This window comes from Anomaloglossus baeobatrachus, chromosome 1 (genome assembly GCF_048569485.1).
Source record: "Anomaloglossus baeobatrachus isolate aAnoBae1 chromosome 1, aAnoBae1.hap1, whole genome shotgun sequence".
NCBI classification, from domain to species: Eukaryota; Metazoa; Chordata; class Amphibia; order Anura; family Aromobatidae; genus Anomaloglossus; species Anomaloglossus baeobatrachus.
The window spans coordinates 335,473,132-335,497,156 of record NC_134353.1 but is presented as its reverse complement, the minus strand read 5'-3'; the positions used below and the strand labels follow the sequence as shown (position 1 = coordinate 335,497,156).

General features: G+C 40.3%; 1 protein-coding gene across 1 annotated transcript in view; it reads right to left on the bottom strand.

Annotated features, from left to right (window-relative positions):
* The window catches only part of FRAS1 (Fraser extracellular matrix complex subunit 1), a 724,001-nt gene that overhangs the window by 213,022 nt on the left and 486,954 nt on the right, over positions 1–24,025 (bottom strand). Inside the window, exons 21-22 of the mRNA XM_075352182.1 lie at positions 8,063–8,215; positions 2,685–2,828 (exon numbers count right to left, since the gene is read on the bottom strand). Coding sequence (XP_075208297.1) covers positions 2,685–2,828; positions 8,063–8,215 — 297 coding nt within the window. The remainder of the gene's footprint in view (positions 1–2,684; positions 2,829–8,062; positions 8,216–24,025) is intronic.

The following is a 24,025-nucleotide window of genomic DNA, read 5'->3' as shown; positions in this document are numbered from 1 at the left end:
CTCTTCCCCAGCAAGGCCACTATACCTGCAGATTAACCCTATATCTACTGCATTTTTGGATGGGAGAGGGTCCCTTTATTGGTTGTGCATACAATGGGAGAATATGCAAAAATATAAAAAAGTATGGGAAATATTACATCTGCATCGGATAATAATTTGATGGCACCCAATCTCAGCTTGGTACCACGTGATGTAGAAGTTATATTTGTACCGAGATGCTTTTAATTCATATTCTACCCTTACCTACATTTTTACATCACTTTTAAATTAATTATTTTCACTCAGAGTGAAGATTTTTCATTTTAAAAACTCAACTAATAGATCAGCAGAATGCTAACTTTCTTTTTACTGTTGCCAAGAAACACACTTAACAATTATCTCCAGCAAATACAATTATTGAAGTCTTTCATAAGTCATCCACTGGTAATCTAAATCTTTGCTGAAACTGGCTCTGTGTGATGAAATTCATAGTTTGTCTTTCACCGCTGTAAGACTTGGCTGTTCCTCTTGTATTTATACTCTAAATTTCTCAATGCCAATCTAGAAGTGTTTCGGAACTCATAGTTCACAGAAGGACACTGCAGTTTAAAGAACAGATCTTAAAAAAATAAAAAAAAAAAAGGTTTCTCGGAAACAAATAGAAGTCTCCATTTCTCACAATAGATTGCACTGTTCGCAGCAGGCAAAAAGATCTCAGCTGAAAACACCTAGCTAACAATACTGTGTCCTTTATTAAAGTTACCTAAAGGAAAAGTTTAAGAAGTTGTTTTTTCTCTCCATCATAAATGTTATACAGGCTGGAAGGAGGATGGTACATATGGGACTATGCATATTCTTATATTACCAAACTCATGGGGTATCAAAATCGTACTTCTATTTCAAGGTACTTTGTGCTAATATTAGTGATGAGCGAGCACTACCATGCTTGGGTGCTCAGTACTTGAAACAAACAGCTGGACACTCGGACGGTCTTGACCGAAGAGTATAATTGAAGTCAAGGGAAAACTCAAGCATTTTTGTGGAAGATCTTCTGGAAAAATGCTCTAGTTTGCCACTGACTTCCATCATACTCAATATTCAGTACTCAAGTTAAGCCAGTCCGAGCATCCAACTGGCTTGTTTCAAGTATCGAGCACCTGAGCATAGTAGTGCTTGCTTATCACTAGCTAATATACGTTACATACAAAGATGTAAGAAGCTCTAGAATAAAAGGCCTTCAATAGAAACGCATATACCCTACTGTACCTTCTTATGCCAGGGATTTCTTTGCTGGATTTTGTAGGAATACTCCAGCCCCCCAAAATGTAGTATGTGCTATTTCATGCCATATATTACAGTATTAATAATTCCAAGCATTGCTACACTATGTACGTACTGTAAGGAGAACCATACATTAAGTAAATGCGTTAGCCATGCGATATCCTCTTGTATAGTTACTCTGTTACCTTATAAAATATTTATAGTACTGTAACAACATGTAGAAAAAGGTAATTGTAAATACAAAAGTGATAAAAAAAAGTCCCAGCTCTCAAAGGATACCGATATTATACTTGGAAATGTAATGAGTACAAAATTAATATGGACATCACATGTTGTATATAGAATCTATTGTGTTTATTGAACTGACGTGATCTACATACTACAGTTTTTATTTAACACTAGAAGTCCCAGAAATTTCAGGCTCCCCCCTGAAGTCCCGAAAAAGGATCAAATGACCCTTAGTCCAATCTGACCTAACTAACTAGAAACTAAATGGCTAAACTCAATGGAAAACAACAACCTCCTGTGGTGCGACAGTAATGGCCTTAATTACAGAACAAAAAACGAGGATTATGGGATGTTAGCTAAAATCCTTCAGGTCATTCAACCCGTCTCTCGGTTCCAAAGGTAGAAATGTTAAATGACCCTCTCTGGGACATCTAGTGTTAATTGAGACCATCAAATAATAAAATAAGAATACAAGTCAAAATCATTATTTCTTGTCAGTCTTAAATACTAGGATATACCGTTTGGAAATTTTTGGATGCTGTGAGGAGTTAGTGGACTCTGAAAAATCCTTAAAGCATGTATGGTCACTCTGTGTGCTGTTCGGGGCTCTGTAATGGGCCTATACACATGAAGAGACTGTTGGATAGCCCTATTTTCTGAAACACTCAATGGAAAGAGGGGAGAGTGTTTATGCCAGAAATGGCGGCTTGTCTTCCCTGAGATCAAATGGATCAGGTTTTAAACAAACTGATTGAGGCTTCTACCCTCAACATCACTGTCAAGTGCGTGTAGGGGGCCCCCTATCGAAAACCAGATGGTGTCCTGATGCTGCCGAAATTGGGTGACCCTAGTCTAAAAGTGTATGGCTGACTACATTTCATTTAATAAAATACTTAATTACAAAAACACAAAATAAATTATTAGTAATATTACCCTGATACCACAATAAATATCTACAATTCGTAGCCATCAATGTAACCTAACAATGTTTAGACTTTGGAATCTATGAGGAAAGCTAGTGTTTCAATTTTACTAAAAGGTCATGAACTTTCCCGACACTGGAGTAATTGCTCTGTAAAAATTTAAGACAAATGATACTGTCACTATGAAAAGCACAAAGTTTTATACACTTGTGTGAAAAAGCCAAGAATGTAACACTATCTGCTGGCAAGACTCAAGCTGACATACATACATACCTTTGCATATATTTCCATCACGGTAGTATCCTTGGATGCATGACTGTGTACACATCCCATTGTGAGACAAAACGAAACCATCCTCACAGGATGTACATACATTTAGACCTGTGCCGCTGCAGGTTTTACAGGACAGGTGACAACCTGTAGAAAACAAAGATTTAACCACAAGAATCCCAGACACAGGAAGACAAAACAGCTACTTAAGATAAAAAATGTTTTTCAAGTGTTATGACTTAATAAATATTCATACCCCATTTTTTATTTTTACATTACACCCACAAGCTTGAATGAATTTTACTGGGATTTTCTGTCATATACCAGCTCAAAGTAGCAAGTATTTGTGAAGTGTACAGGAACTTATACATGGTTTTCTAAAGATTTTTTAAAATATAAATCTGAAAATTGTGACATGCATTTGTATTCCACCACCTGAATCAATACTTCGTAGGACCACCTTTCACTGCAATTACTGTTGTAAGTCTTTATGTGTATGTCTATTCCTGCTTTACACATCTTCAGGCTGAAATTTTTGCCCATTCTTCTTTGCAAAATAGATCGATCTCAGTGAGATTGACTGGAGAGCATCTGTGAACAGCAATTTTCACAGTCTTGCCACAAATTCTCAATGGGATTTGAAGAAAACCACCCATCAGGATTTTCATATACAAAGTAAAGCCAGTGCTATACTGGCTCTAGGATGTTGAATGTAAGCATACTTTTTGTTCAGAGATTGGATGTTTTATTTCAGAAATATGTGCAAGTAAAGTTCCAGCAATGCACTGCTATTTCATTGACAGATGCAAAAGGGGCAGGAATATGTGGATTGGGTCTTACTGTCTATTTCCACCCCTTTCTGCCTGCCTGGCCTCCCCCTGCCCCCATGTCACCGTCATAGACGTGAATTCCAGCACGTGCGCAGTATCATTCATAAGTATTGCAGAAAACTCTTCACTATGATGGCTTCTACTGTGCCATCTTGGATTTGACTCAATGTGACCGTGAGGGAACAGATTTTTTATTTTTTTTTATTAGCGCATGCGCCGCCCCCATTCAAAGTAATTTCTGCAGTATTCTCAATAAAATGGTGTCGAAGATCGTGGTATGCACATTCACGGATTCTGGTGCCATTGTATTGAAAAGTTGGAGAACAACCTGAAAATAATAGTGCGCACGTGCCAGCCATAGTGCTAATTGCGGTGGCAGAGTGGAGAAATTTAAATAGAGGGGAGGCAGGCAGCCAAGGGAGGAATCATTACTGAATACCCGACCCACAAAGTCCTGCCCCAATTCACATACTAATCAACCAATGCACTTATTTTTGGACCTTTGATCATGTTTTTTTCTGCAATCAAACATCCAATTTCTAAACTGAAGGTATGTGTCATGAGTCTCATGAGATTTGTGATGGTTATCTGAACCTCACATGTAGTAGTCTGGCTCTGCATATTAAATGGATTTTCTTTCTTTCGGCAATACAAGGGTTAATGTCGTTTTTCCCTTGCAGGTTGGTGCAAACTAGTTGATTTCAGCTGCAGCCAGTTTTCGTCCACTCCAGAGCTGGCCAGCAGCAGGGCCAGGGTGGTTGCCCAGATGTCCTCACCTCTAAAGGTAATTCTGGGAGAAGGGATTGCTAGGGCACCCCTAGTTTGAGTGTCAGTCGAGGTGCCTCGACCCCCTATATTCCATATCAGTTCCGTTGCATCCCTTCCCCTATATCCCCAACTGGTTCCATGATACACCTATCCCTGATATCCCATACCATACCGGTTCCATTACAGTATGATTTAATTCACAATCCTAGTGCCAGTATTGCACTGCCTTTACTTTATATGTGAAAAAGTTATAGTTTACAAATTTCTTTTGTGTTTTAGGCAAAAAAATAAAATAAATAAAAAACAATTATATATACAATGGGAGAAAAAAAAAGTAATTAGTCAGCCACCAATTGTGCAAGTTCTCCCACTTAAAATGATGAGAGAGGCCTGTAACTGTCATCATAGGTAGACCACAACTATGAGAGAAAATGAGAAAACAAATCTAGAAAATCACCTTATCTGACAATGCAAGATTTGTTTTGCAAATTATGGTGGAAAATAAGTATTTGGTCACTTAAAAACATGCAAGATTTCTGGCTCTCACAGACATGTAATTTCTTCTTTAAGAGGCTCCTCTGTTCTCCACTCATTACCTGTAGTAATGGCACCTGTTTGAAATTGTTATCAGCATAAAAGACACCTGTCCACAACCTCAGTCACACTCCAAATTCCACTAAATTCCATGGTAAAGACCAAAGAGCTGTCGAAGGACACCACAAAAATAATTGTAGCCCAATACCAGGCTAAAAAGACTGAATCTGCAATAGGCAAGCAGCTTGGTGTGATGAAATCACTGAGCAAAACTCCCAGAACCACATAGTACCTATTGGGAAGTGTGGGACCTAGTGAATGACCTGCATAGGGCTGGGACCACCGTAACAAAGGCTACCATCAGTAACAGACTACACTGCCAGGGACTCAGATCCTGCAGTGCCAGTGTTCCCCTGCTTAAGCCAGTATAAGTCCTGGCTTGTCTGAAGTTTGCTAGAGAGCATTTGGATTATCCAGAAGAGTATTGGGAGAATGTCATATGGTCTGAAGAAACCAAAGTAGAACTGTTTGGTAGAAACACGACTCATTATGTTTGGAGGAAACAGAATGCTGAGTTGCATCCGATGAACACCATACCTACTGTGAAGCATTGGGATGGCAACATCATGCTTTGGGGCTGTTTCTTTGCAAAGGGACCAAGACGACTGATCCGTGTACATGAAAGAATGAATGGGGCCATGTATCGTGAGATTTTGAGTGCAAATCTCCTTCCATCAGCAAAGCATCACTGCTCTAGAGGAGATCTGCATGGAGGAATGGGCCAACATACCACCAACAGTGTGTGCCAACTTTATGAAGACTTACAGAAAACGTTTGACCTCTTTCATTGCCAAAAAGGGATACATAACAAAATATTGAGATGAACTTTTGTTTTTGACCAAATACTTACTTTCCACTATAATTTGCAAAAAAAAAAATCTTGCCAAATCAGACAAGGTGATTTTCTGGATTGTTTTCTCATTTTGTCTCTCATAGTTGTGGTCTACCTATGATGTCAATTACAGGCCTCGCTCATTTTTTTAAGGTGGAGAACTTGCATAATTGGTGGTACCTAGTAGCACCTCTTTTGGCAAGTATCAGACCTTGTAAATGCTTTTTGTAGCCAGCCAAGAGGTCTTTCAATTCTTGTTTGAGGGATTTTCATCCCTTCTTCCTTGGAAAATTGTTCCAGTTCTGTAAGATTCCAGGGTAGTCTTGCATGAACTACTCTTTCGAGGTCTAGCCATCGATTTTCAGTGATGTTCAAATCAGGGGAGCAGGGGAGTGAATGCCAATGTAAAACCTTCAGTTTGCACATTTTGAGGCAGTGTACTGTGGATTTTGATGTGTCTTTAGGATCATTATTAATAATGTTTGAATAGTAAATATTCATGTTCAAATAATTCTTACCGAATATCAAGTATTATTCCAGTATTCATCATCACAAGAAAAATATTTCGGTTCCCCATTAACTAGCATTAGATTTCTTATTTGTGACGAATACCACAATAGTACTTTGAGATTTGTTACGAATAAGCTAAACATGAATAGTTACTATTCTGCCATCAATAATTATTATCCATTTGTAGAAGCCATCCACTTTTCAATTTCAGCTTTTTAACAGATGGTGTTATGTTTGCATCAAGAATTTGTTGAAATTCCAATGAATCCATTCTCCTTCTAACCGTGAAATTTTATCAGAGCCATTGCCTGAAACACAACCTCAAAGTATGATTGATCCACTCCGACGCTTAATATTTGGCGATATGTTCTTTTTCTGAAATTCTGTGCCCTTTTTTCTCCCCACATACCTATGATCATTGTGGCCAAATAGTTCTACTGTGTTTTTTTTTTTTTTTATTTAACAGCAGACATGAAGATAGGCTAATCAAACAACATACAACTTACAAACAATATTACCAAAAATGGCATCTGAAAAATTGCATAATGAATAAACAATGCTATGGCCACTCCACGTCAACCCAATTTTACAACTTAACTAGGAAGAGCCAGGTCACTTAAAAGAACAGAGAAAGAAGGACGTTCTACTGTATTTTAACTTCATCGGTCTATAGGACTTGCTTCCAAAATGCATCAGGCTTATTTGGATGATTTTTTTGCATACTTTTGATGCTGAATTTAGTGGGGAGGATGCAAGAGAGGTTTTCTTCTGATGACTCTTCCATGAAGGCGATATTTGTGCAGGTTTCTCGGAACAGTAGAACAATGTACCCCACAATTCCAGAGTCTGATAAATTTTCCTTTTGCAGTTAAGCAGGGGTTATAATTTGCCTCTCTAGCAATCCTACAAGCAGCTCTCACAGAAAGTTTTAAATTTTGCTTGTTCTTCCAGGCTTTATCTTGACCTTCACTGTTACTTTTAACTGACATTTCCTTATTACATTTCAAATTGAGTAAAAGGGCCACTTGAAAACACTTTGCTATCTTCTTATAGCCTTCTCCTGCTTTGTGGGCCTCCACCATTTTCATTTTCAGGTGCTAGGCAGCTGCTCAGAAGAGCCCTTGGCTGCTGGTTTTTTGTTTTTTTTTTACACAATGTTAGAGAAGGCTGGGTTTTTATAAAGCTTTCTTCCTGAATTTATTTGGATTGTGGCATGATGTCTAGATTTTGAGGATCTTTTCGTCTACTTCAGTTTGTCAGGCAGGTACTATTTAAGTGATTTCTTCATTGAGAACAGGTGTGATAGTAATCAGGCCTGGGTGTGGTTAGGGAATAGAGCTTCCCAAAAATGTGATAAACCACAGTGAATTTATATTTTAAGCGGAAGGGGGAATCACTTTTTCACACAGGGCCCTGTAGGTTTGGATTTCTTTTTCCCTTAATAATAAAGACCTTCATATATAAATTTGTGTTTACTTGTGTTACCTTTCTAATATTTAAATTTATTAGTGATCTAAAACATTTCATTCTGACAAGCATGTTAAATAACAAAAAAAAACAGGAAGGGGGGAAAACACTACATTTATGTGTGTATATTATATACACAGTTTACCAATATGCCTTGTAAATTCCAGTTGTTAATTTAGAATAATAAACTTTGAATATATCCTTAATAAATTAAGGGTACAGTTATCAAATGTATTTACGCTAAACACAAAATATTATTTCCAGAATTGTTTGACGTTTCAAAATATACTTTTGCTAACATTTCTGTAGTAGCTGTCAAACTTGATTTCAGATTTAATGACCTAATTTATCAGCTTAAAAAAGGTAAAAACAAGTCTTACCTTTACAGGTTCTGCCCTCAACATAAAATCCTGCTGGACACTCTGGAAGACAACGATCCCCAAGAAAAACGTATCTGGCATATTGGCACTTTAAACACACACTGCCTGTGTTATGCAGGTTTGCTACACAATACTGACACTGAGGATGACAATCTAGGAAGGCAAAAAGACAAAAAATAAAACTGTAAAAAAAGTTATAGGTATAGTTTTTTCCCCCAGGAGTGTCCTAGATTGATAACCACAACAAACAGCGTAACCCCAAAAAAGGGAAAAAAAAACAAAAGAGTGCCATATATCCAGACACAATCATCTTTCTTAATTTAAAAGTTACAAATGATGCATGAAAATATCAATAAGGTAGCTCATGAAGGGACACTATGCACCGTACATTGTGCACAAAATACCAATCAACATACAACTACATAAATAGAGTGCCAGTGGCATACACAGGTCACAGTTATCTAATCAAAGCAATAAGCACCAATAGATTATTGTAAAGACTTGCTATTGCGATGCTGGTGGCGCAGCACTTCCTGAATCGTGTTCCGGATCTCAGAAATGTTACTCCAATCACTTAATACGTATGTATAAGATAAAGATAAATGTTATTGCCCCAAGCCAATATTTTTATTGACACGGACTTGGTGTATACCGTATATAATATTTTGCTTACCTGTTATAAAAAAAAAAATAAAAAAACTTTTTGCGGTGGCCGAAAAAACACAATTCTGGTGTTTTGATTTTTTTCTTGTTACGCTGTTTATCAATCAGATTTATTTTACATTATGATAGATGAGTCTTTTACGAACACAGTGATACCAAAATTGTGTATTTTTATTTTATTTTTTAATTTTTAATGTGACAAAAGGCGGGTGTATTTGAAGTTTTATATATTTTTTAAAAATATTTTTTTTCTGTTTTTAATAGCCCACGTTAGGGGCCTTCAACTTGCGATCATATGATCGCATATGCTATACATGTGTATAAGGAAAATAAGTCTCCTATGAACGCCAGGCAGAGGCTGAGTTTTATAGGACTACTGTGATAACAGACACAGGGGTCTTCGGCAGACGCATGGCTGTCATGACAACCCATCAGTGTCCCGTGTGAGTGCTGATGTGGGGTCAGAACAGAGAGGCATTTAAAAGGTTAAAAGGCACGGGCAGAGCGCCGCTCCTCTGACTGCTTTTAGAGGCAAACATGATGGCTGATTAATTCAGCCTTCATCTGGTGGCAAAGATGTGGGCTCTGTGTGCAATCTGGTATCAAAGGCAGGGAAAATACTTATGATGGGTATAGTATGTCATATGTCGTTAAGGGGTTAAATAGACCAACCAGAATTGTATGTGCACATATGATTGTTCTGTGGGCAAAAATGATCACCGTTATTGACAGCACATGTATTACACAGGATATTGGGCTGCTGGTAAAGATGATTTTTATGCTAGCAAGAACAATACGGCAATCTGACAAATCAACGTTTTGCCCGTTCGTTGGGTGATCAACACCACATTCCTGAAAACCGGGTTCAGTAAAAAGGACTGCAAAAATAATACAGAACCTTGCATTGAAAAAGATCAATTATAAAAAAAACACATTACTTCTGAATTATCTAAAAGATTACAATTATTGTGGTTTAATTTTCGCTGTCCTTATAAATCTAGAATGGAACAGAAATCCCACACGCACATTTACTTCTAAGCTAGCACACATAGCTGCTTATCACTAGAGGAGTAATGACACATTTCTGTGCTGTACTGTGTGAACATAAAATGTAATTCAATATGCAGTCATTTTAATGTACAGTGTATTAGCAGATTGCTCATACTGACTTGTTGGTTTATACTCCTGCAGACAGCTACATCAAATTAATGAAATGAAATACTAATATTATCGTGCACAGATCCACTTCATTTGTAGGATAGCACTTAGTAAAAATTGCAAAGTGTAAATTGGATCCAAAGCTTAAAAATAATACCAATAGCACAAAATGTAATAAGAATCTAAACAGTCTAATTCATATATTTAAAATTGACCTATAACCAGATTTATAATCTTATACTAATCTTACAAGTAGTTACTTTTACATTAAATAACTTGAATTCACAACGCTAACTACTTTCCTCAAAGAGATATTAAACCCCTAAATCTAAAGTGAATATGCGGCGCCACACCATAAAATATTAATGCATAAATAAATGTAATTCTCTGGGTATACATATGTACTCTAGGATCCTCCAAAGAATTCTCTGTTCATATCTACGGAAATATACAGCGCGGTTACCTCTTAAATTCAATCTAACTTTCATATTATTTTTAAATAACACAGCTATACAAAATTTGTTTTTTTGAAAATCTTTTTTGAAAAGTCTTCTTATGGCCAGATTTAAAAAATAACATAAAACAAAACACCTATTGTTATTGCATTTAAATTTAAATTACATGCAAGACAGATGAACAAGAAAAATCTTTATTGTAGCCAAAAATGTACACAATATTATCTTTAATCTTATTATCTTTATCTTCGTGTGTGTGTGTGTATATAGATATATATATATATATATATATATATATATACATATATATATATATATAACATTCATGTTGCAACTTTATTGGAAATTAATTCTTGCACCTTTTCCTTTTTCTCTTCAAAGCTTCTCTTGATACCTTTTCTGTTATAGAAGGCCTGTGGTTCTTCTCTGTGAAGCATCCCGCAATAGTCACCCATCATGTTCCATCTACCTTGGTATTGTCATTTTATCTCCTTGATATGCTGATTAAATCTTTCTCCTTACTCTTCGCTAACAGCTCCAAGGTTTTCAGGAAAGTAGTCAAAATGGGAATGTAAAAAAATGTAACTTCAAATTCATCAGACAACCCAAGACTTTGAAATGCTTCAGTATGTTCTCCACAATGGACATAAATTTTGGATCTTTGTTGTTACCTAGAAATGTATTCACAATTTTATAAAAGAATCCTAAGCCCTTTTCTCAACAGCTTTCATTTTTAATTCAAACACATCATCCCTTCATGAGTTTCCGAATATGCAGACCCAGAAAAATGTCTTCCATCAGTTTTGTTTCTGACAGTCCCTGAAATTTAGCACACAGGAACTTAAAAGTCTCTCCTTTTTTCAGTAGAGCTTTCACAACCTGCTTTATCAGTCTAAGCTTAAAGTGCAGTGGTGGAAGGGGAACTTTATTGAGATCAACTAACCTTTCCACACTTACGTTTTTGAGACCAGATTGTAAAGATGATCTGGTGGCCAACTTTTTTGGCTCCAGTGATGAGTCTTATCCCAGCTATCTCATTCACACAAAAAGCATGGGTACTCTGTGGGAGAGTGTTTTAGACATGCTTTGTGATCTGTGCAGAAGTCACTGTACAGAGCGGATAGCTGTATTCAACACCTATAGCAGGGCTTCGGCAAACAACGGCCTGTGGGCCACATTTGGATCTCTTGCTGTTTCAGTCCGGTCAGCAGTCAGCTGAATGGCTTAAAACAGTGGACCATGGGCTTCATTATGCCCTCCGCTGCCCATCTGTGCTGCTGCCACCACCTGATGTCACCGCTATTTGCATCCACAGGGTGTAGACAGTGGTGGAGGACTGTGCCTCTCACTCAGTCTTCCATCAATCAGGGTGAGGACAGCAGAAAATGAAGCCACATGTGCTGGGTGGAGTGCCAGCGCACTGGAGGCCAGAGCAAAGCACCAGGGGGGGATGGGAGTGAGTATGTAGTGGAGATTTTTTTCAATGTGTATGGGATGTTTGCATGTATGTAGGAGTCTGTGTGGGGGCTCATAATGTACATTTTTATAAATATTTTACATGTTTTCATTGGACAACACTGAAGATATAACACTTTAATACAATGTAAAGTAGTTAGTGTACAGCTAGCATAACAGTGTAAATATGGCGTGCCTTCAAATAACTCAACACACAGCCATTAATGTCTAAAATGCTGGCAACAAAAGGGAGTACACCACAAAGTGAAAATTGCCTAATTGTGCCCAATTAAAGGAGTTGTCCGACAAACACTAAAACATTTTTTTTTAGCTAATCTGTGCTGTATTGTTATATAAAACACCCCTACATTATTATTTTTTTTTGTTTTCTAACTTTTGTTCTTCTTGAATTATCACTTTATTCTCTGCATACACTTTATTTACATGCAGCTCAGCTAAACATGACATCTTCCTATACCAAACCTCACAGTCACAGCTGGTACCGCCCAGCCTCCCTGTCCTGCCCCACCCTCTGCACACATTCCCTGTCAGCATTCTGTCCCAGCACCTGATAGATAAATGAATACTATGTAATGAAGACTATATATAGCCCCCAATGTGAGTCTATAGGATACATACACACATACACATATACTCACATACACAAACACCCACCCACACACACGTAGTTATATAATATATATAATCCCCCCCCATGCACTCTGTCTTTTCTGCCCCCCAGCACCCCCCTTCCCCCTCTCTGTCTCTCACCCGTGCACTGTCTTCTCTTCTCCTGCACTCTCTTCTCTGCCGCCTCCCCCCCACTCTGTCTCTCACCTGTGCACTGTCTTTTCTCCCCCTGTCCTCTGTTCTCTGCCGCTGCCCCCGCCCGCTCTGTCTCTCACTCGTGCACTCTTTCTCCCCCTGTACTCTCTTCTCTGCACCACCTCTCTCACCCATGCTTTATCTTCACCTCTGTGCTGTGATGAGTGCAGCCTGCTTACAGCTAGGTAATGCAGAGCTCAGTGCTGTTGTTCGCTGGTGTCAGGTGACGTCCCTGCTCTCTGCTCCTGGCTGTACTCAAAAGCCAGGAGCACCGGAGGTTGCATTCATCACAGTGCGAGGAGAGAGACAGCGCACGGGGGAGAAGGGGACAGAGTTACCGGGGTCCAATACATCACAATGAACTGTGGCAAACAGCGCTGATGGTGTCCTAGACAGAGAGGGCAACCCTGTTTGTTAAGGACCCTGGCACATACATGGCACAGATAGCAGCGCACAGGGAGCGGGGAAGAGTACGGAATGTGTGGAGGGTGCGGGGAAGGATGAGAGGGGCGGGAGCTCATCGCAATGGACCAAGTCGGCTGCAGGGCGACATGTCGGCTGTGATGCCTGTCAACAAGGTCCAGCCCCTGTTGACGTATCATCACAGGAAGCAGCAAAACCATGGCAGGAGCGGTCACATGACCGCTCTGAGCCAGGGGAGAGGGGCTGACAGCAGGGCAGGTAGGTAGTTTCTATTTACTTACCTGACCCAATGTAGCCCAATAGTGAAATAACAAAAAAATGAGTAAAATAAGCCGGATAACCCCTTTAATTATTTTCCCTCCGCTATGCCATTGGACTCATTAGTGTTACAAAGTCTCAGGTGTGAATGGGGAGCTGATGTGTTAAATTTGTTGTTATCCATCACACACATACTGTCACTGGAAAGTTCAACATGGTACCTTATGGCAAAAAAATTCTCTGAGGATCTGACAAAAAGATTTGTTACTCCACATAAAGATGGCCATGGCTACGAGAAGATTGCCAACACCCTGAAACTGAGCTGCAGCACAGTGGCTAAGACCATACTGTGGTTTAACCAGACAGGTTTCAGTTAGAACCAGCTTCATCATGGTCTTCCAAAGAAGGTGAGTGCAAGTGCTCAGCATCATATCCAGAGATTATCTTTGCAAAATAGATGTATTGCTGCAGATGTTAAAAGGATGGGAGGGGGTCAGCTTGTCAATGCCCAAACCATACGCTACACACTGCATCAATTGGTCTTCACGGGTGTCGTCCCAGAAGAAAGTCTCTTCTAAAGATGAGGCACAAGAAGAATGCAAACAGTTTGCTGTAGCCAAGCAGACTAAGTACATGGATTACTGGAACTATGTCCTGTGGTCTGATGAGGCCAAGATAAACTTATTTCATTCAGATTGTGTCAAGCATAAGTGACAGCAACCAGGTGAGGAGTTCAAAGTGTGTATTGCCTACAGTCAAGCATGGAGGTGATATGCCGAACAGACGTATTTCATGCAAAATATGTCAATCACCCCCTCATGTTCTTCCCTATCTTATTTTTCCCTGAGTCTCCCCTGTCTAAAAGTTTTGTCAATCTTTGTCAAAAACCTTTGATGTATAATTTCGCATTTTTATGTTTTAAAAATGGAAATTTTTGCAAATAAACAGTTTAAAAAAAAACAAAAGCATGGAGGTGGAGTGTCATGGTTTGGGGTTGCATGAGTGCTGCCAGCTGTGGTGAGCTACTGTTCCTTGAGTAAATCATGAATGCTAACATGTACTGTGACACACTGGGTCGCAGGGAAGTATTCCAATATAATAAGGATGCCAAACACACCTCCAAGACAACCACTGCCTTGCTAAAGAAACTGAGGATAAAGGTGCTGGACTAGCCAAGCATGTCTATCCTCAAATGAAAGGTGGAGGACCACATTGTCTCTAACATCTACCAGCTCTGTGATGTCATCATGGAGGAGTGGAACAGGACGCCAGTGGCTTCTTTCAAGCTCTAGTGAACTCCATTCCCAAGAGAGTTAAGGCAGTGCTTGAATATAATGATGGCCACACAAAATATTGCCACTTTGGGCCCAATTTGTCCATTTTCACTTAGGGGTGTACTCACTTTTTGCCAGCAGTTTAGGCATCAATGGCTGTGTGAGGCCAAGTGGGGATCATAATGAATATAGGAGGCTACGTGGACCTCATAATGTATATATCTGGCTAAGTTGGGCTAAATGTATATAGGAGGCTATGTGGAGTTCATACTTTATTTAGAAGGCTTTGTGGGACTCAATGTATATAGAAGACTATGTGGGGGCTCATAATGTATATATGATTCTTTGTGGGGCTTATAATGTATATAGGAGTCTATGTGAGAGCTCAATGTATAAAGGAGGCTATGTAAGAGCTCATACTGTATAAAGAGAGGAAGGAAGCTATTCCAGCAACTTGAGTCCAAACAGGAAATTCTTTAAAACTTGATTCTTTATTATTTACATATTAAAAAGTCCATGTTGGGGTGAAACAAACCCAAGACAGAGAGCTCTCTGTCTTGGGTTTGTTTCACCCAAACATGGACTTTTTAATATGTAAATAATCTCTCTGTCTTGGGTTTGTTTCACCCCAACATGGTCTTTTTAATATGTAAATAATCTCTCTGTCTTGGGTTTGTTTCACCCCAATATGGACTTTTTAATATGTAAATAATCTCTCTGTCTTGGGTTTGTTTCACCCCAACATGGACTTTTTAATATGTAAATAATAAAGAATCAACGTTTTAAAGAATTTCCTGTTTGGACTCAAGTTGCTGGAATATCTTCCTTCATCATTACCAAAGAATTGCCGAATTTTTCCTTGCACGGTCCACAGGTCTCGGTCTCCTATCAAGCAGGTGAGCTGGGTAAAACCTTCATTCCTTTTTGTAAAAAGAGAGGCTATGTGGCTCATACTGTACATACGGGCTATGCGGGAGCTTATACTGTATGTAGGGGCTCATACTGTATATATGGGCGATGTGTGGGCTCATACAGTATATAGGAGGCTACAGTGCTGGCCAAAAGTATTGGCACCCCTGCAATTCTGTCAGATAATACTCAGTTTCTTCTTGAAAATGATTGCAATCACAAATTCTTTGGTATTATTATCTTCATTTATTTTGCTTGCAATGAAAAAACACAAAAGAGAATGAAACAAAAATCAAATCATTGATCATTTCACACAAAATTCCAAAAATGGGCCAGACAAAAGTATTGGCACCCTAAAGCTGGGTTTACACACTGAGACTTTCTAGCGATCCAACCTGCGATCTCAACCTAGCCGGGATCGCTACAAAGTCTCTGGTGAGCTGTCAAACAGGCAAAGTTGGCCAACGACGCAACAGCGATCCGGACCTGCAGAGCGACCTAGCTGGTTGTTGGGGACGTGTCAAAGCTGCTATTTGAAAGGGAAGTCGCTGCAAAGTGCCCTTTACACACTGAAACTTTCTAGCGATGCATGCTGCACAGCGGGAAACAAAGGACCTAGGAATGGTCCTGAACGATTTGTAGCGATCACAACTTCACAGCAGGGGCCAGGTCGCTGATAGGTTTCACACACTGCAATGTCGCTGGGGAGGTCGCTGTAACGTCACAAAACCGGTGACGTTACAGCGATGTCGTCTGCAATGTTGCAGTGTGTAAAGCCACCTTTAGCCTAAGGCGGGCTTTGCACATTACGACATCGCATGCCGATGCTGCGATGTCGAGTGCGATAGTCCCCACCCCCGTCGTACGTGCGATATCTTGTGATAGCTGCCGTAGCGAACATTATCGCTACGGCAGCTTCACATGCACTCACCTGTCCTGCGACGTCGCTCTGGCCAGCGGACCGCCTCCTTCCTAAGGGGGCGGGCCGTGCGGCATCATAGCGACGTCACTCGGCAGGCGGCCAATAGTAACGGGGGGGCGGAGATGAGCAGGATGTAAACATCCCGCCCACCTCCTTCCTTCTCATAGCAGCCGGAATGCAGGTAAGGTGATGTTCCTCGCTCCTGCGGCTTTACACACGCTGGACAATGCTCCATCACATGCATCCAACTACTCCACAGCGTGGCTGGCCAGTAAAGATCTAAACCAGGGGTGGGGAACCTCCGACCCGCGGGCCGCATGCGGCCCGCCATGACCTTTTCTGCGGCCCACGGACAGATTTCCGGGGGCGGCAGTGCTACGTCCGCCGCCGCGGTATTAACAGTTGCTGGCCCTTTAAATCTCCACATCCGCTGCTTGCGAACACCAATGAGCGCTCTTGGTGGCAGGTACCAGCGTGCTCAGAACTTACTTTGTGAGCGAGTATCGCTCTGCGATTCCGTCCCACATCACCTTCACCGCCTCCAGCATTGTGCCACCTGCTGCATGGCGCTGTGTGCCGCCCGCTCCATGGCGCTGTGTGCCGCCCGCTCCACGACGCTGTGTGCCGCCCGCTCCCCGCCCCTTCTCTGGTGCAGCATGCCCCCTCCACTGCTGTGTGCAGCTCCAAGTGCTGTGTGCAGCCTCCCCAGTCTCCTCCTAGTGATGTCTGTGCCCATCCTTAGTGATGTCTGTGTGCCCACCCTCAGTGATGTCTGTGCCCCCATAGTAATGTCTGTGTGCCCCCCCTCAGTGAAGTCTATGGGACCCCCCTCAGTGAGGTCTGTGTGCCCCCCCCTCAGTGATGTCTGTGTGCCCCCCTCAGTGAAGTCGATGGACCCCCCTCAGTGAGGTCTGTGTACCCCCCTCAGTGGTGTCTGTGTGCCCCCCCTTAGTGAGGTCTGTGTGCCCACCTTAGTGAGGTCTGTGTGCCCCCCCAGTCATGTCTATATGCCCCCCCTTAGTGATGTCTGTGTGCCCCCCTTAGTGATGTCTGTGTGCCCCCCCAGTAGTGATGCCTGTGTCCTCCTAGTGATGCTTGTGGCTCCCTAGTGATGCCTGTACCCTCCTAGTGATGTCCATGCCCCCCTAGTGCGCTCTGTGTCACCTTAGTGATGTCTGTGCCCCCCCAGTGCCATCTGCTCCCCACAGCAATGCTTATGCCTCCCAGTGAACTAGTAATGTCTGTTCCCCAGCCCCTCTTGTCATGTATATGCCCCCAGCATCTCTTGTCATGTATATGCTCCCAGACCCTCCTGTCATGGATATGCCCCAGTATCTCCTGTGATGTGTATGCCCCAACCCCTCCTGTGATATATACATCACATTGGAGATGCTAGGAGCATATACATCACAAGAGGGGATGGGGCATATACATCACACTGGAAATGTTGGGGCCATACATATCACAGGAGAGGCTGGGGGCATATACATCACAGAAAGGGCTGAGGAATATGCATCACAGGAGGGGCTGGGCTCATAGATCTCACAGGAGGGGTTGGGCACATAGATCTCACAGGAGGGGCTGGGCGCATATACTTCACAGGAGGGGATGGGCACATATACATCAAAAGAGAGGCTGAAAGCATATACATCACAGGAGGGGCTGGGGGCATATACATGTCCCCAACCCCTCGTGTGATGTATGTGCCCCCAGTGTCTCCAGTGATGTAGGTGTCTCCTGTGATGTACAGTATATACATAAGTCCCAGCGTCTCCTGTGTGATGTATATACAGCAGTCCAAGCATCTCCTATGTGATGTATATACAACAGTCTCAGCGTCTCTTATGTGATGTATATGCCAACAGTCCCTTCAGTCATGTATGTGTCTTCTATGATTTATATACTCCAGTCCCTGTGTCTGTTGTGTGATGTATACAGTGCCTACAAGTAGTATTCAACCCCCTGCAGATTTAGCAGGTTTGATAAGATGCAAATAAGTTAGAGCCTGCAAACTTCAAACAAGAGTAGGATTTATTAACAGATGCATAAATCTTACAAACCAACAAGTTATGTTGCTCAGTTAAATTTTAATACATTTTCAACATAAAAGTGTGGGTCAATTATTATTCAACCCCTAGGTTTAATATTTGTGGAATAACCCTTGTTTGCAATTACAGCTAATAATCGTCTTTTATAAGACCTGATCAGGCCGGCACAGGTCTCTGGAGTTATCTTGGCCCACTCCTCCATGCAGATCTTCTCCAAGTTATCTAGGTTCTTTGGGTGTCTCATGTGGACTTTAATCTTGAGCTCCTTCCACAAGTTTTCAATTGGGTTAAGGTCAGGAGACTGACTAGGCCACTGCAACACCTTGATTTTTTCCCTCTTGAACCAGGCCTTGGTTTTCTTGGCTGTGTGCTTTGGGTCGTTATCTTGTTGGAAGATGAAATGACGACCCATCTTAAGATCCTTGATGAAGGAGCGGAGGTTCTTGGCCAAAATCTCCAGGTAGGCCGTGCTATCCATCTTCCCATGGATGTGGACCAGATGGCCAGGCCCCTTGGCTGAGAAACAGCCCCACAGCATGATGCTGCCACCACCATGCTTGACTGTAGGAATGGTATTCTTGGGGTCGTATGCAGTGCCATCCTGTCTCCAAACGTCACGTGTGTGGTTGGCACCAAAGATCTCGATCTTGGTCTCATCATCAGACCAGAGAACCTTGAACCAGTCTGTCTCAGAGTCCTCCAAGTGATCATGAGCAAACTGTAGACGAGCCTTGACATGACGCTTTGAAAGTAAAGGTACCTTATGGGCTCGTCTGGAACGGAGACCATTGCGGTGGAGTACGTTACTTATGGTATTGACTGAAACCAATGTCCCCACTGCCATGAGATCTACTCGGAGCTCCTTCCTTGTTGTCCTTGGGTTAGCCTTAACTCTTCGGACAAGCCTGGCCTCGGCACGGGAGGAAACTTTCAAAGGCTGTCCAGGCCAATGAAGGCTAACAGTAGTTCCATAAGCCTTCCACTTCCGGATGATGCTCCCAACAGTGGAGACAGGTAGGCCCAACTCCTTGGAAAGGGTTTTGTACCCCTTGCCAGCCTTGTGACCCTCCACGATCTTGTCTCTGATGGCCTTGGAATGCTCCTTTGTCTTTCCCATGTTGACCATGTATGAGTGCTGTTCACAAGTTTGGGGAGGGTCTTAATTAGTCAGAAAAGGCTGGAAAAAGAGATAATTAATCCAAACATGTGAAGCTCATTGTTCTTTGTGCCTGAAATACTTCTTAATACTTTAGGGGAACCAAACAGAATTCTGGTGGTTTGAGGGGTTGAATAATAAATGACCCTCTGAATAAACTTTTCACAATTTAAAAAAAAAAATAAAAAAAGAAATAACATTCTTTTTTGCTGCAGTGCATTTCACCCTTCCAGGCTGATCTACAGTCCAAATGTCACAATGCCAAGTTAATTCCAAATGTCTAAACCTGCTAAATCTGCAGGGGGTTGAATACTACTTGTAGGCACTGTATAGTCTACCAATCTTATTATCACAAAGAGTTGCCTGAGCTCCAGACCGTGACAAACCTGGAAAAGAGAGAAGCAACATAAGTATCGCTGAACATCACAGCCGCACAAAACAGAAGCAGCTCCGGCCACCACAATAGGGGTGAGTTAATTAACTGTTTGACCAAATATAGCCGGTTCATTTTCACACTGATAATTTTGTACGGCCCCCGAAGGTTGGCAGAAATTTCCAAATGGCCCCCGGCAGTAAAAAGGTTCCCCACCCCTGGTCTAAAGATGAAAAAATAATGACATGGCCCCCTTGTTCACCTCATCTGAACCCCATAGAGAACCGATTGTCCCTCATAAAATGTGAGATCTACAGGGAGGAAAAACAGTATTGTACACCTCTCGAAACAGTGTCTGAAAGGCTGTGGTGGCTGCTGCATGCAATGTTGATCATAAACAGATCAAGCAACTGACAGAATTTATGGATGGTAGGCTGTTGAGTGTCATCACAAAGAAAGGTGGCTATATTGGTCACTAATTTTTTTGGGTTTTGTTTTTGTATGTCATAAATGTTTATTTCTAATTTTGTGCAGTTATATTGGTTTACCTGGTAAAAATAAACAAGTGAGATGGGAATATATTTGGTTTTTATTAAGCTGCCTAATAATTCTGCACAGTAATAGTTACCTGCACAAACAGATATCCTCCTAAGATAGCCAAATAAAAAAAAACCCACTCCAACTTCCAAAAATATTAAGATTTGATATTTCAGAGAACAATAGAGAAGGGTGTTCAATTGCCGCGCCAACAGATCACTCATTCAGATGATGAAGACCAATGTCACTTTATTTTCATACAGGTCTACGCGTTTCAGGAGCACCTGCTCCCTTCCTCAGGACCGTCAGGTTAAAAATAACATCAAATCTGTCCCACAGAGATCAGACACATCATAAGTAGTGAAAATGACGTTATAGGAACATCCCTCTTCAGAAAAAAACCGGCGGGAAAAGGGTGCCACGTTGTCAGCTATGACGTTTACATGGAAACAATAGAAAAAACATCAAACACATGAATGTCAAAAAACACCTCTCTAAATTGTGAATCACACCAATTACATGTTGCATGAAAAACGGGATGTGTGTAAAGAATAAAATACATCACGATAATAAGTAAACCGTGTATATGCATGACATGTCCATATAATATGAAAAAAATGAACATGAAACAGTGTAGAACCCGGAGAAGTACGGGTGCATGAAACATCAAGTGCATACTGTGCTTAAGCAGAGATGGAAGAACGTCAGCATCAGTCTCTGCCGCCACCAAAGGGGAATGAAACTCAAGTGAAAAACGATGTGGATTGAACCTCAGGTAAGAGCAAGTGTAGTTGAGTGTGTAAAACATGGGAACATAGAAACCCCGACAGTAATAGCTCACGGGCAAAGGCTCATGACAGCAGTGTACTATAGGGCAAGAGCGTGGGAAAAAAAGGTCTGAGCATGCGCCCAGGATAAGTATCTGGAGCCGACAGGTCAAACAAGTTCAAGACCGGGGGAACCAATCTACAGCGCATGCGTGGCAGCCGAAAAATAAAGCAGATGCCGAGAAGTGTAGATAAAAAGATGGGAAAGATCCCAGGAACACCAACAATACAAAAATAGAATTAATATATAAGGAATTGAAGAATTGGAGAAAAAGAAAAGAAGCAGAAGAAAAACGAATAATCCTTTGATGCCATAAAAATCACGGATAAATCAATCTGTTAAGTCCCATCAACCAAGAGAAACTAACAACGTGAATAAGGGGATCTAATCAAAGAATACCCTACAACCATATAATATACAAATAAAACACAGAAAAAAACACAGAAAAAAACGGGACAAATTGCATATATATCTGACTGTATATATAAAAAATTATATACCACAATAGTGTAAAAACATATGTACACCTATATAATTGCATATGTCATATAACACACACTATAATGAGAGGCCCATATATAGAGCACATGGGCCCAGGTCCATAGAGGACAATGATAATAAAAACTATGATCAAAAATATGTATATAAAATATATATATATACATATATATATATATATATATATTTTATATGTATAAAAATATATATAATAAAATTAAATAAATATAAAATGAATATTAATATCCCATATCTGAACGGCCAAAGGTGAGATATATATAAATTATCGTAGATAAGAAAATATAAGATAAAAATAGTTAAAAATGCATAAAAGGAAGGGAGGTAAAAATATCCATATGTATATATGTGGAAAATAAATACAGTTTAAAAACATGATAAACAATGTCAGTTAAATAAATCAGTTACCTCATTAAGGCCCCGAGGTTTTAAGGTGTTGAGTTTATAGATCCAGTAGGTTTCTTTTTTATTCAAGATCTCCATCCTATTGGGATTATGAGTGGGTATCTGCTCGATTGGAGTGACCGTTAACTCAATTTTTTTGTTATGATATATAGTAGTGTACCGGGATAATCCATGTAGCATATATCCCACCTTGATATTGTGCCTGTGAGAATTAATTCTATTATGCAGGGCTTGGGTCGTCCTCCCTACATACCGCTTATTGCTTATTATCACTATCACAACTGAACATGGTAAGAAAATTCGATGAAAACTCATTTTTGGAAACGGGTTTCCAAAAATGAGTTTTCATCGAATTTTCTTACCACGTTCAGTTGTGATAGTGATGCTATTAGGGGAATACTAAAGAAACATTGGTCTGTACTCCATAATGACCCTTTTCTCAAGAATGTTTTACCCCCCTCCCTGGAATCACTTTTCGTAGGGCCTCCAACTTAAAGAACCAGTTGGCACCAAGCAGATTGAGGAGTCCTTCCAACATTATTAGTACCAGTAAACCTTTGGGAAGCTATAGATGTATGGCTAAAAATTGTTTATGCTGTAAATCGATACGACATGGTAGGGTCAGTTTTGGGTCTGACCTGGGAGATACCTTTTTCCCTATACAAGGACACCTTAACTGTCAATCAGATTATGTTATCTATTTGATCGAGTGTGACTGCAATAAGCGGTATGTAGGGAGGACGACCCAAGCCCTGCATAATAGAATTAATTCTCACAGGCACAATATCAAGGTGGGATATATGCTACATGGATTATCCCGGCACACTACTATATATCATAACAAAAAAATTGAGTTAAAGGTCACTCCAATCGAGCAGATACCCACTCATAATCCCAATAGGATGGAGATCTTGAATAAAAAAGAAACCTACTGGATCTATAAACTCAACACCTTAAAACCTCGGGGCCTTAATGAGGTAACTGATTTATTTAACTGACATTGTTTATCATGTTTTTAAACTGTATTTATTTTCCACATATATACATATGGATATTTTTACCTCCCTTCCTTTTATGCATTTTTAACTATTTTTATCTTATATTTTCTTATCTACGATAACTTATATATATCTCACCTTTGGCCGTTCAGATATGGGATATTAATATTCATTTTATATTTATTTAATTTTATTATATATATTTTTATACATATAAAATATATATATATATATATTTTTTTTTTTATATACATATTTTTGATCATAGTTTTTATTATCATTGTCCTCTATGGACCTGGGCCCATGTGCTCTATATATGGGCCTCTCATTATAGTGTGTGTTATATGACATATGCAATTATATAGGTGTACATATGTTTTTACACTATTGTGGTATATAATTTTTTATATATACAGTCAGATATATATGCAATTTGTCCCGTTTTTTTTCTGTGTTTTTTCTGTGTTTTATTTGTATATTATATGGTTGTAGTGTATTCTTTGATTAGATCCCCTTATTCACGTTGTTAGTTTCTCTTGGTTGATGGGACTTAACAGATTGATTTATCCGTGATTTTTATGGCATCAAAGGATTATTCGTTTTTCTTCTGCTTCTTTTCTTTTTCTCCAATTCTTCAATTCCTTATATATTAATTCTATTTTTGTATTGTTGGTGTTCCTGGGATCTTTCCCATCTTTTTATCTACACTTCTCGGCATCTGCTTTATTTTTCGGCTGCCACGCATGCGCTGTAGATTGGT